Source organism: Ochotona princeps, chromosome 14 (assembly GCF_030435755.1).
Source record: "Ochotona princeps isolate mOchPri1 chromosome 14, mOchPri1.hap1, whole genome shotgun sequence".
Classification (NCBI taxonomy): Eukaryota; Metazoa; Chordata; class Mammalia; order Lagomorpha; family Ochotonidae; genus Ochotona; species Ochotona princeps.
In genome coordinates, this window is record NC_080845.1 from 23,457,775 (window position 1) to 23,470,610 (window position 12,836).

At 38.5% G+C, this 12,836-nt stretch overlaps 1 protein-coding gene across 4 annotated transcripts in view; it reads right to left on the reverse strand.

Moving 5' to 3' along the window:
• Window positions 1–12,836, reverse strand: part of SLC44A1 (solute carrier family 44 member 1) — a 177,274-nt gene that overhangs the window by 56,833 nt on the left and 107,605 nt on the right. For all 4 annotated transcript variants that reach the window (XM_036496710.2, XM_004580933.3, XM_058672964.1 and 1 more), the window contains exons 8-12: window positions 11,773–11,912; window positions 10,189–10,375; window positions 9,125–9,290; window positions 8,405–8,561; window positions 7,134–7,217 (exon numbers count right to left, since the gene is read on the reverse strand). In XM_036496710.2, the coding sequence (XP_036352603.2) occupies window positions 7,134–7,217; window positions 8,405–8,561; window positions 9,125–9,290; window positions 10,189–10,375; window positions 11,773–11,912 (734 nt within the window). The remainder of the gene's footprint in view (window positions 1–7,133; window positions 7,218–8,404; window positions 8,562–9,124; window positions 9,291–10,188; window positions 10,376–11,772; window positions 11,913–12,836) is intronic.

Genomic DNA, 12,836 nt, shown 5'->3' on the forward strand with positions numbered 1-12,836 from the left:
TCTGCCACTTGTGGGGGCGGGGGGTGGGTGGACAAGGATGAAGCTCCTAGTTGCAGGTTTTGACCTGGCCCAGTGCTGGCTGTGGTGACCATCTGGGGCATGCATTAGCAAATCGAAGATTTCTCTCTGTTTTTCCCCCCTCCCTCTGTAATTTTTTTAAATAAGCAAAAAAAAAAACCTAAATACACAAAAAGTTTAAAGAATTAATTACAAAAGTGATGGCTTTAGGAAGAGCTTTGGGAAGGAACTGTGCCCTCATGAAAAGGCCTAGAGAGCTTTGTCTTTTCCACTGTGTGACCACACAGTTGGCAGGTGCCACTGCTGAGTCGGGAAATCGGCCCACAACAGATGTGAAATCTCCTGGTGCCTTCATCTGTCATTTCCCAAACTCCAGAGCCACGAGGAAAGCATTCTTCTCATTTATAAGTCCCACAGTTTACAGCTTTTTGTTACAGTCACCCAAATGGACAAAAAGAACACAGATCAAGCTCATAATGTTAGAATGCTAGTATAATGCTAGCATGTTAGAATGTTAGCATTAGGCAACGTTAGGCCCTTTCGTGCCAAGAAGCTGCTGCTTTGCTAGGTCGGGATGCGTTTGGACCATGGGAAAACTCCACTTTGGCGATAAATGCTGTTCCTCTGCGACCTTGTGAACAGTGTCACAAGCCTTATGTAAAGAATGCACCCAGGTGCAGGAGGACAGTGGCACAATCATCCGGTCCCAGGAACAGCAGTGTGTGTGGGAACGGAATAGGCTGCCTAGACCCAGGGGCCTTAAAGATAATGTGTCTGGGAACGAAGTGGACTGTTTGCACCTGGAAGCCCTAAAGATGACATGTTTGATTGCTGTGTTTGAATTGGCGTGGGCTATGATGCATGTAACGACTGAAGGGACCTGTACAATCTCAAGCCTTTTGCTAGTTCAGGGTCCAACTCCTCCTTGGCTGGCCTGCATGCCCCAAGATCGATCTGACCCCAGCATGCTGGCACAATAAACTCTGCTTGCTTTTGCATTATCAGTAAGGCTCTTTGTCGTTCATGGGAAATTGACAAAACTGGACCCTAACAATATCATATGTTTCATCTTAATTCATTTTAAATTCTTGGATTTTTAAAAGATTTTAAGAATCAAAACCATTGTAGAAATGCTTTTTATGAACATTTAACTTAAACGTTCATTCCCTGAAAGCCTTTCTTGTCTTTATTTAGAGCACAGCACATGAAATTTCAATATATTTGCATATTCTTCATAAAAAAACAATGCTTTTGTTTTCTTTATGTCACACAATACGTAGACTTACATGGGAGGTAGTGTAATACTGGAAAGAGTCAAACTTAGATTTGAAAATGTCCTCTACTTCTAGGGTATAGGATTGCCACAAGATGCTAGAATCAATTTTCTCAACTACGAAACAAAAACTAATGCTTTTCTTGCTGAGTGAAACTGATAAAGTACTTAGCGTAGTCGGTATACAACAGCTACTCAAAAATCAGTTTTTATAAAATGCTGATTCATACTATATAGAGAAAAGCTTTAAAATATTAACAGCTTATCTGTAACAGCAGATACCCTCTCATGTTAAATGTATGAGCACCAAACAGTGTCAAGGTAAGATAGGGTTTGAGTAAGTTAGGCACAGGAAAACCTTCTGGTTGCAACACTCTCAGAGCAGAAGTGTAATCGCCTTCATGTTACATGAAGATAAGCACCTTTGGAAGAAAGAGCAGTTCTCAGTTCATTATATTTATTTTCAAAATTTTGACACCTATGGTATAAATAGTAAATGACTAACAACAGTCTTCTAAAGCAATGGCAGCAATCCTCCACATAAATATGTAGAAATATTATCAGCTAATCAAAAACTTTTTCAAAAAAATAACTGCCAGCTTTTAAATAGCAGAAGATAACATAAGCATCTAGAATCATGATTTCTATTACAAAATGGGGAGAGTTAGAGACTATCCGTAAGTTATCCCACAGGGAGGGTGTTACAAGCCCAGCCTTTATCTGTGTCTTCACCACTCTCTATCGCCTTGGACTGGATCAGCTTCATTCATTTACATTACTCAAGTTGGTCCCTGTGGCTGTTTCCCAGTCCTGTTCAAGGCTTTCTGACAGATTACAGATTCCCTCAGAGGAGGCAAGCAAAAGAAAGAACAAGAGGAAACCACAGAATGGGACATTAGCTCATTCTCAACCATCTTCCAAGAGACAAAATAGAACTCTAAATGGGAGATTTTGCATTTAGAGTACCAGGGACAGTGCTCAGCAGAAAGTAACTTCTAAGTAAATGCTAGCTCACATTATAACATTTCTCTGTATGCTATTCAATACCCTGCAGTTCAGGGAATAAAAGGTGACAAGAAGCCTGGAAAATAATGACAAAGGCTGCATCATACAAGTATGATAATTTAAATATTGATATTGCTGTAAAAATAGATCAACAGTATAAAAAAATTCTGGAACAGACCAGATGGCTGCCTAGGCAAGGGGCTGGTCTGCTCCGGACCCGGCATGTCTCCCAGGCTTCAGCCTGGAACAAGAGGGGCCACAGGAACCACTTATGTTGACGGCCTGGTGGGATTCCAGCCGATCAATGGCACACCTGAAGGGACATTCCTTACATAGTTGGGGCATAGACAGCCCCTTTGCCAGCCCACGTGTCTACAGGAGTATAAAACTCCTCAACACATATCTCAGAGGCCCTTTTCGCCTCCATCTTCCTTCCGCTCTGCACAAAGGGGGCCCAGGAGCGGATTTCCCAAAATAGCCTCCGTTACAACTATGGACAACTTGTTGATATTATTCCAGCAGCAGGCAGGTGGTCAGTGGTCATCATCTAACAAGACTGAAGTATAGCATATAAAAATGTAATAATGTGATTACTGCTCTGGTGGCAGTACAAGCTAAGTCACCAACTGCAACGCTGTTCTGTTGCTTCCAATCCATCTTCCTGTTAATTTGTCAGCGAATGCAGCAAATGACCCAAGAGCTTGGCTGCCTATCACCTACTGAGAGATCAGAATGAAGTTCTTGGCTCCTGGCTTTGTCCTGGGCGAGTTCTGGCTCTTGCAGTCATTTAGGGAGTGAACCAGCAGATGGAAACTCACCTCTCTATCTCCCTCTTTGCTACTCTTCCTTTCAGATAAATAAATAAATCCTTAAAACTTGAAATTTCAAAGTAATATTCATTGACATTTCATAGCAGAACAAAGACTAGCTTATCAGTAACTGATTCTGGGACAGATGACTAAATCCTAGACAAATAAAGTGACTAAATCATAAACAAGCAGAAATTCTTAAAAAAATGACAAAAGGACTTAGAGAAAATATAACAGAATGACTGGTCAAAAGGTGGGTAAAATCTTTTTTAAGCATAAAAGCCCAGTAAGAAACCCTACAATCTGAAAAATTTGGCAGGAGAAAAATTTTACAATTGCTGCTGGTTTAAATATTTTTCTAAAGAATTATTTATTTTTATTGGAAAGGTTGATATACAGAAAGGAGGAGAGACAGAGAGGAAGATACTCCATCCAATGGTTCACTCCCCAAGCTGCCGCAAGGGCTGGAGCAGAGCCAATCCAAAGCCAGGATCCAGGAGCTTCCTCCAGGTCTCCCAAACCAGTGCAGAGTCCCAAAGCTTTGGACTGTCCTCGACTGCTTTCCCAGGCCACAGGCAGGGAGCTGGATGGGAAGTGAGGCTGCTGGGATTAGAACCAGTGCCCATATGGGATCTTGGTGCGTTCAAGGCAAGGACTTTAACCTCTAAGCTACCATGCAGGGCCCAGGTTTAAATATTCTTACAGCATTAACTGTGAACATTACAATTACAGCTGTCACTCACCAAAGACTTCTTGTGCTCACAAGATCAGAGCACTGAAAACATTATTTTTTATTCTCAAGATAATAATACTATAGGCAATTATTATCTCCACTTCAGATGAGGTTTATATATTATCAGATATCACTACACCAAAAGAAAGTATTACTGACATTTTCTCAAAGCTAATAATAAATATTTTACTATTATGTCAGCATGCTGAGATTATGAGGTAATATTTTGTTCTTGTCTTGATTTTTTAAATTCTTTATTTTATAGTGTGTTTATTTTGAAAGAAAAAATATATTAGAATTGCTTTCTGAATTGTTTGCCACAGCTCTCTTATCTTAGAGTGAAATACTGTGTATTTATTTACTAACAAAAAGAAATTGGATTTGAGAGACTTGGAGAGTTCTACCAGCATTTACCAGGTGCTTACCAAGACCCAAACATTGCAAGAGCTGACTTCCCTGTATTACATTTCATCTTCATATAAAACCACAGGGGCTAGGGATGTGTTTTAACCACTTAGAACTGAAGAAGGAACCTGAGACAGACGTTTTAGTGAACTTGCCAAAGAGGTATACTGTTGTGATTAAAATGCACTGTCAACCTCTGGGCTTTCTCCATAGCACAGCCCTCCAGTCATCTCCTCAGTACCTCCCACAATAAGGCTGTACAAAAGAGTGTGCTCTGTGTCTGGGGGAAAAAAAAAACCTTCATATTCAGAAAGCAGTGAGTAATAATGTAGGCAGAGGGAAAGCTGATTGTGTTATCCTGGTGCCAACTGTCATGATCTGACGGGACACCCTGTACGGTGACAGCACCAGGAGTCAGTTAGCCCTCCATGCACCAGCAGCTCTTGATCTTACATCCCAGTGCTTTTAGAACTCTACATTTGGGGGTTACCCATACAGCACTGCCATGAAGCCCATCATCTTCAAACAGATGCATGCCCACTGAGTTCTGAAACATCTTGTAGGAAGGGGAATTAAACAATTCAATGGCAACTAGTTCTTCTACTCAGCCTGTTATGACAGGGCAGCTAATACACTAACCTTCTTTCCAATGAAGTAGTCCCTGTGAGCACACAAGTCATGAAGTAACATGGTAGAGCAGACCCCATGTTGTATTTCATATTCCCAAACAGAAATACTGAGTTGGAATCCCTTTTTCTAAATCTTTGCACAAGTGTGATTTGTTATTACTTTTTAAAATATTTATTTATTTTTATTGTAAAAGCAGATTTACAGAGAGAAGCAGAGACAGAGAGAAGCAGAGACAGAGAGAAAGATCTTCCATCTGCTGGTTCACTCCCAAAATGGCCATAACAGTCAGAGCTGAGCTGATCTGAAGCCAGGAGCCAAGAGCTTCTTCCTGGCCTCCCACTCAGGTGCAGGGTCCCAAGTCTTTGGGCCAACCTCTACTGCTTTCCCAGGAGACAAGCAGGGAACTGGATATGAAGTGGAGCAGCAGTCAGGAAATGAACTGGCATCCATATGGGATCGTGGTGCTTGCAAAGTGAGGATTTAACCATTAAGCTATCATGCCAGGCCCAGTGTGTTACCATTTTAACAAATTTAACCCTTTAATGTTCCTTGAACCTCAAACATCATGCCTATTACATGAAAACTCAAAATAGGCAAGACAAAAAACCTGCACAAGAATGATCAGTATGCTGATATTAAATCACTGACCAGTGCTGGTTTGAGATACACTGAAATCCTTGGATTTTCATATCCCTCTGGTTAATGACTACCTTGAGATCACAGCTTGTTTTTTTTTCTTCCCTTCAATGTGACTGCACATCCTGTTTTTGAGGTTCTTGATATAGTTTTATGTGATGCTCTTAGTCTTTTTAGCCCAACTATTCAATGATGCATCTACTAAGACATTCAGATATAATGTCTGAATTTAGAGCATAAGCATTTAAAGACTACATATTCTTTACCAAACACTGCAGTTTCTGGGGAGATAAAGAAAAACAGAATAAGATTCTTAAATTGAAAGAATTAGAGGTATAAAAATGAAGATACTGACATAAACAATTTCATTCTAGAGTCTTGAGTGTTTTCATAGTATGAACTGGTGTCATGTTAAATGCAGAGGAGGGAATTTTCCTCGGAGGTGATGCTGAAGGTAGAATCATTATGGCTTAATAGGAGCAAAGCAGGTGTCAGGGGGAAGTCATTCTAGGCACATTTAAGTCACCACAGATGCAAAAGGTTTGGGAAAAAGGCAGCAAAAACAGAGGCCAGAGAGTTGGGCTTGGCAAATCTCTGAAGAGAAGCTATTTACCCCTAATGGGGATGACCCTCAGTGTATTCACCAACTTTTTGATAGGAAGAATTGGCTCCAAATACAATTTTTTTAGGTTGTCATGGCTGTTGCTAATTGTTTTAATAATGAGCTTGTATAAAACATATATATTCATACAGTATTACAATCAATAAGACTGAGTTTGCTAATGAAACATACCTAGTTTCTCATATTAACCACAGAGCCTAATAAAACAAAGCACAAACATGCTCAATATGACAGCCAAAGGACTTTCATCCTTTGACCATCTTTGTATGGATGGAAAGTGCAGTGCTTAGCGGTAAATAGCAAGAAAGTCAATCACTTGGAGGTAAATGGTGAGAAACTCAATTTTGTCTTGGCCTTTTAGATGAGGACATCAATATATTAGGATTGATTTTCAGGGAATGGAACAGTAGTTAAAGAAAAAAAAGATGAGACGAGTGTTCCCTGCACTTCCCACAGGCTCAGATACAGACTCAGAACACTGACAAACACACTCTCCCATTCAGTCCTAGAAATAGCATTTGCTTTGATAACATTTCTTAGGCCAATAATACAGGGCTTAGTAGTTCAAAAAAAATCCAAAAACAAAAAAAACCATCCACATAGATATCATACTGTTTCTCAACAATAGGAGACAGTCGCAAAAGAGAAATGTGTCACAACAGCTTTCAAATAACATTTAGCCCAATTAAAGAATAATAACTAGAGTAGTCAGATTCTTAGGAAAAATAAAAAATAAAGGATGTGAATTCAGGGATAACAGTAAATGTCTTTTCTGAAATGTAAACCCCAATGCCGTTTTATTCACGTATTAAAATGAACAATGAGCCTTGTTAAGAATATATATTCACTTAAAAACAGACATACATGAGATCAAGGCATAATGTATAACAATATAAGTAAAACATAATATTTTTAAATGAAGTTTCTTTTTTCTTGATAGGAAGAAGAATCAATACAGCTATCTTAGAAAATGAACGTCTAAGTCACCTAAAATATGTTTACCTGATTTAAATAATTTAGGCACTTTTCAAGACACCAAAGGCAGCAAATGCAAGACTTCAGCACACATCGTGCACAAGCATTTTCCTGGACAGAGAGGGGAGAAAAGTCAGGTCATTAAAAAACCCAAAGAATCCAACTTCAAACATCAGAGAAAGAAATTTTCAAAACAAAATAGCTTGTTTCAAAATCTCCACATTCACCCTTCTCCTCTTTAAAATCATGAAACTGTTTTTAATCAGTCAACTCCATATTTATTTAGTATCTTTTACAGGGAGTTAAAATGAGGTTTACATATAAGATCAACAAGGAAAATTACAATCTAGTCAAAAAAAATGCTGAACATCAAATACATCAGCATTGAAACATGGAATGCATCCCAAGTGTTAAGAAGAAAACAGGAAGATAACAAGGTATAAAAGACAGCAAGGAACAGGAAAGGATTCTGTTTTGGCATTTAAATTAAAATATTTTGAAAGGCATGTCATTTCTATAGTCAAGGGCGGGGAATTATCATCTATCTATTCTGCATGTTAGTTCCCTGTTAAGATGCATAATTTGCAAACATTTTCCCCTGTTCTGTAGCTTGTCTCTTCACTCTTGATTGTTTCCTTTGCAAAGCTCAAGATTTTTAGTCTTTTGTTACCACACTTGCTAATGTTTGCTTTTGCTGCATGTACTTCTGGGGTCCTTTGCAAAAAAAAAAAAAAAAAAAAAAAAAGATTCCTTGCCCATACCAACATCATGAGCATTTTCTCAATTTCTGTTCTAAGAGAGACAGAGAGCAGGTACAAAGTTACTGTGAAATTAAGAGGACCAAGTTCTAGTCTTTCGTGGCACAGCCGAGCACTATGCTTCATAATACTGTCCTGATCAATTCAAAATAGAATAAATGATTTTTAATTATTCCACCACATAGATACGATAAACATACGAAGTGATGGATATGTTACATACTTCAATCATTACATGGCAATGAAAAAAATAAGAATTTTTTTTTTAAAAAATGACAGGGAAGAGGTTTTGAGGAGGAGGTGTCTGAGTCAACACCGGGGAGAAGCAGACACCCGCAGGAACCAGAGTTTAGATCAGTTTTGCCAGAGTATGTAGGATGTGTGAGTGGGAGGCAAGGAGGAAGGACTGAATTCTACTTTTTGCAAAGACTGAGGAAGATACTAATCATTTTGCACTTGACATCATTGTGTGCCTCAGTATGTACAAAAATGGGACTTGAGCTGTGCCAGTACGCGTCCTGAAAAGCCCTTTCCACTCACCTTTCCTTTGAGCTGACTGTGAATGTACATAAGGATCATCCGTGGAATTTTCACTAGTGTGATAATGAAAGATCCTTTTGCCACAGTACCAAGGTGATAACGGATAAGGCGATTCACCGATGCCAAGATAGGTGTAAATGGCAAATTCCTTTTATCTCTATTTAAAAAAATGAAAAAGAGTTCATTACCACAAAACCTATATCAGGATGGAATTTCAGGTTTGGAGTTCAATACAACAAAAAATTAGCTTGCTATTATTTTTTACTATGACAAATGTCAAAGACACATGTAATGAATACTTAGAAAATTACTGTATAATCAGAAAATAGAAGCTAAAAAGATGTTAATCTAGACCTGGCCATTTGCTATAATAACAATCCATGGAGCCAACAGTCTTAAATACTCAGTACTTAAGTTTGAAATGGTGACAACACTATTCCTGATCCAACCAATATGAGATTCATTTTTTTTTACTAAATACAATTTAAGTTGTACCTTGACTTGCTGCTCTGACAAACTTGTGAGAAACTGTAAAAAAGTAAAGAATGAAATAAAAGCGCTCCATTTTCCCATATATGACTCAAATGTTCTGTCATATTCATTTCTAATTACTTTATTAAAGAAATGAAACATTTATCAACCTCAGTTCCATTCCTTCCTCTGCCTTCCTGCACAATCACTTAGACGAACTTGAATTTTTTGACAAGTACAAACTCTCACCTAGTAAAATAATATGTTACCACAGCTCCTGCCACAGTCATCTGCTGACATGCCAGAATAAATTCACTGATCCAAATCAGGCCTACCACATGGTACCACCACATGTACTGCAGAGGCCCAGAAATTTTGTACTCCACAAAGCCTTGATCATTCTGAACAGCACTGCCTAGGAAAATATCAAGAAAGGAAAAATGAAACACATAAAGTACAAACTGGGAAAAAATAACTATTAAATAAGACTAATCTAAGTTCCAAAACAGATCCCTAAACGCAAACCACAAACTTTATAATCTTAATGCTATTTAATTAAAGGCCAAATTACCACTAAAAGTGGTGAAATCATACATTTTGGTTTCTTTGAAGGCAGTATTTAAAGCTTTTAGAAGTTATTCTTTTGGAACACATTTCTTATTACCTTATTTAGACATGAGTTTTTAAATATTTCAACAGGTTTTTTTCAGTTGCTATTTGTCCAGGAATTCTAGATATAAATTATTATCAAAGTACAGAAATCAGTATTACATGCAATCAGTAACTGTGTGCTTAAATGGACAGAAGTTACACACAAATTTAGCATCCTTAACTTCTCTGCATGGTTAATTCCATCCAAGCTTACCTTTTAATACTGAGTAGGGCTACAGGACAATATGAGAATGTAACTGTGAACTGTCTCATCTCTAGGAGAGTCAGGTCATTTGCAAATTAGAAAATCACAAGGGAGTAATTTGACCCTTGGCTAAACTAGGTTATGAGGCAACTCCAGACTGACACTGAATTCATTACTTCATCCTAAAATGAATCCAATGTCTGAGTTAATACAAGCACTCACTTCAAATTCATGATCATCTCAACACTGGGATGCAATTTCCAGTCCTTCCTTTATATCGATACTGCTAGAAGGCTTTACAAGTCATGAGAAGGGAGTGAGTGGGAAGACACTTTACTGCTGTAAGGTCTGATGGGTATTTGACCTTCACCTACACTTTGAATGCTTATATCTGATACTTTAAAATATTTGAATGCAAGTCAGATTTATTAGTAAGAGAAATAAGAACACATCTTACCAGCAGTGCCAAGAAAAAGAAGTGTCATGATCCAGTACACCCAAAACAAGACAAGAGCAAAGAAAGTCCAAAAGGGTTGGAAGACCAGCAAGGGCAAGTGAATGAAGACCTTGCCAGCCACGTGGAACAAGGCAATGGTGAGAGCCACACGTTTGCGCATAACCAACATTATCAGGAACAAGATAACCTGTGTGGAAAACATGGAGGAGATTCCAGTTACTGATCCAAAGAGTAAAACCAGAAACTGACAGAAATTTTCAACATAATTCTTCATCCCTAAACCTGGAAATATCATTCTCTGAATCCCCCAAATATTTTAATAGCTCATATTTCCCTTATGTTCTTGCAATTTTCATGTGTATATAATGGTTAACAAGCATCTTTAAAGCTGAATATAAAAGAATTCTCAACTTATTAACACATCTTAGAGTTATTTTAACTTTTTCCTTTACTGTGTGTGCATTAAGAATCAAAACATGTTATTTGTAGGGCAGGACAAGAGTATCTCAATAGACGCATGCTTATCGCTCTAGAAATGGGGGGAAGAGAAGGCATCACATCACTACAGAGGCTCAGCAGACATGCACTGGCATCTCACCTTTCTTACGGGACAGAATCTTGGTGTGAGGGAGACGGGGCACCCATGGTAATTACCCTCTGTCTCCTCCTGATCCCCACTCCCTATGCTCAAAAACCTAGCAAGTTGTACTTACAGCATGAGTAATATTTTTAGAATAATAAATGACCAATATCTTTTGGCATCAGTAATTTTATGGTTTGTTTTTTGGCTTTTGATGTTCAATAAGAAGTTTGGTACTGCACGTAGAAACTGAGAAGTGAATCTTACTGATGGATTAAAGATATTGCACATTATTAAAAGTTTCAAAGAAAAAATGAAAAAAAATCAGTGAATAAGCACGATGAAATGATATATTTAATATATTTTTTCACTGTTAAGAAAATTGTTTCCTAAAAGTATCTTACGACAATAAGAAACATGTTTTTATTAGCAAATAATAACATTAATTATTCTAGGTGAAAATGTTCTCATAGAAAAGCAGACAGGTTAGAACAAGAGGCTGCATCAACTACTCTCATCATTACGGTTGCTTTCAGAAGACATTTTAGTGTTTTATACGCTGACTTTACTTAATGAAGAGCAGGGTTAAGAATGCAAAAACTAGGGCCCGGCGCTGTGGCCTAGCAGCTAAAGTCCTCTCCTTGAATGCCCTGGGATCCTATATGGGCGCCAGTTCTAATCCCGGCAGCTCCACTTCCCATCCAGCTCCCTGCTTGTGGCCTGGGAAAGCAGGACGGCCCAATGATTTGGGACCCTGCACCCGCGTGGGAGACCCGGAAGAGATTCCAGGTTGCCGGCTTCGGGTTGGCGCAGCACCAGAGTGAATCAACGGACGGAAGATCTTCCTCTCTGTCTCTCCTCTCTGTATATCTGACTTTGTAATAAAAATAAATAAATCTTTAAAAAAATAACTTAAAAAAAAAAGAATGCAAAAACTAGAGGGGATAGTGTCTGCTCCATCATTAGAAACGCAAAACTGAAAGGTAACTCAAGGCTGTACTTACTGTGAACACCGTGGCTGAAATGGCATAGACGAGGAGTGCCCGAAGATTGTCTTCAGCAATCTGCAGCTGCTCAGGAATGACTGTTTCCTTCGGAGACATTCTTTGCTTTGCGTACAGCCACCACAGGACACCTGTGCCACCTGGAGACAAAAATCAATTGTTTTGCAATATGGGCAACATACAAATATGTACCATTATTCCTCAATCCTAGACTTTGCCTACATACTATGGTAAGACTAATGCAGCAACAGTACATTTGGCTAAGAAGTGCACACTTATGAATTTTTGTCAGCATAGAAGACCAAAATTCTCCATTATCACCTTCCAAAGTAAGCACTTTCAAACCTTCCATGTAGCAAACAAGCCTCTATTAAAAAAATGTAATGATTATTGATTACAAAGCTGAACCTGAGCCACTAGAAACTGATAATGCTGAGAGACTGGTAACTCCAGTGCCTCACCTGGACAATAGTATCATGCAGGTGATGAATGCAATGCATAAATGAATATCAAAGTAGCAAAAGACAAGTTAATGTGGAAATAATGACAGAAATTCTTGGATAGTGGTCGTGCTAGGATGCACATTTTATCTCCAATGTTGGTCCAGAGATTCAGAGAACCACAATGAAGAGAGACACAAATCTCCTTCTGTATAAGAGGGCTGATTTTTACACTGGACTTGGTCCACTGGACAAATATTATGAATGCCTATACCATTTATCATTCCAGATGCGAATAAATAATAAACAAAACTAAGTCTCCAATCTCACTATTCATGGAGTATAGTAATGGAGAATCAAAAATTGTAATAAAGGAACAAGTGAACACATTCATATAAGGAAAAATATTTTCATAAGATGGATAGAGTATTTGGGCTGGGAGAGCACCATAATTTTATAGAAGCTGAGTAAAGAAGGCCTTCCTATTAGAGGATACCTAAGACAAGAGAACCAAAGACAGAGATAGACTGGCCTACGGAAGAAGTGAAGGACAGTGTTTCAGAGCCTTAAAATCCTGAGGTGGGACCACACCCAGATGAGAAAAGGACACTGTAGCTAGAGTGG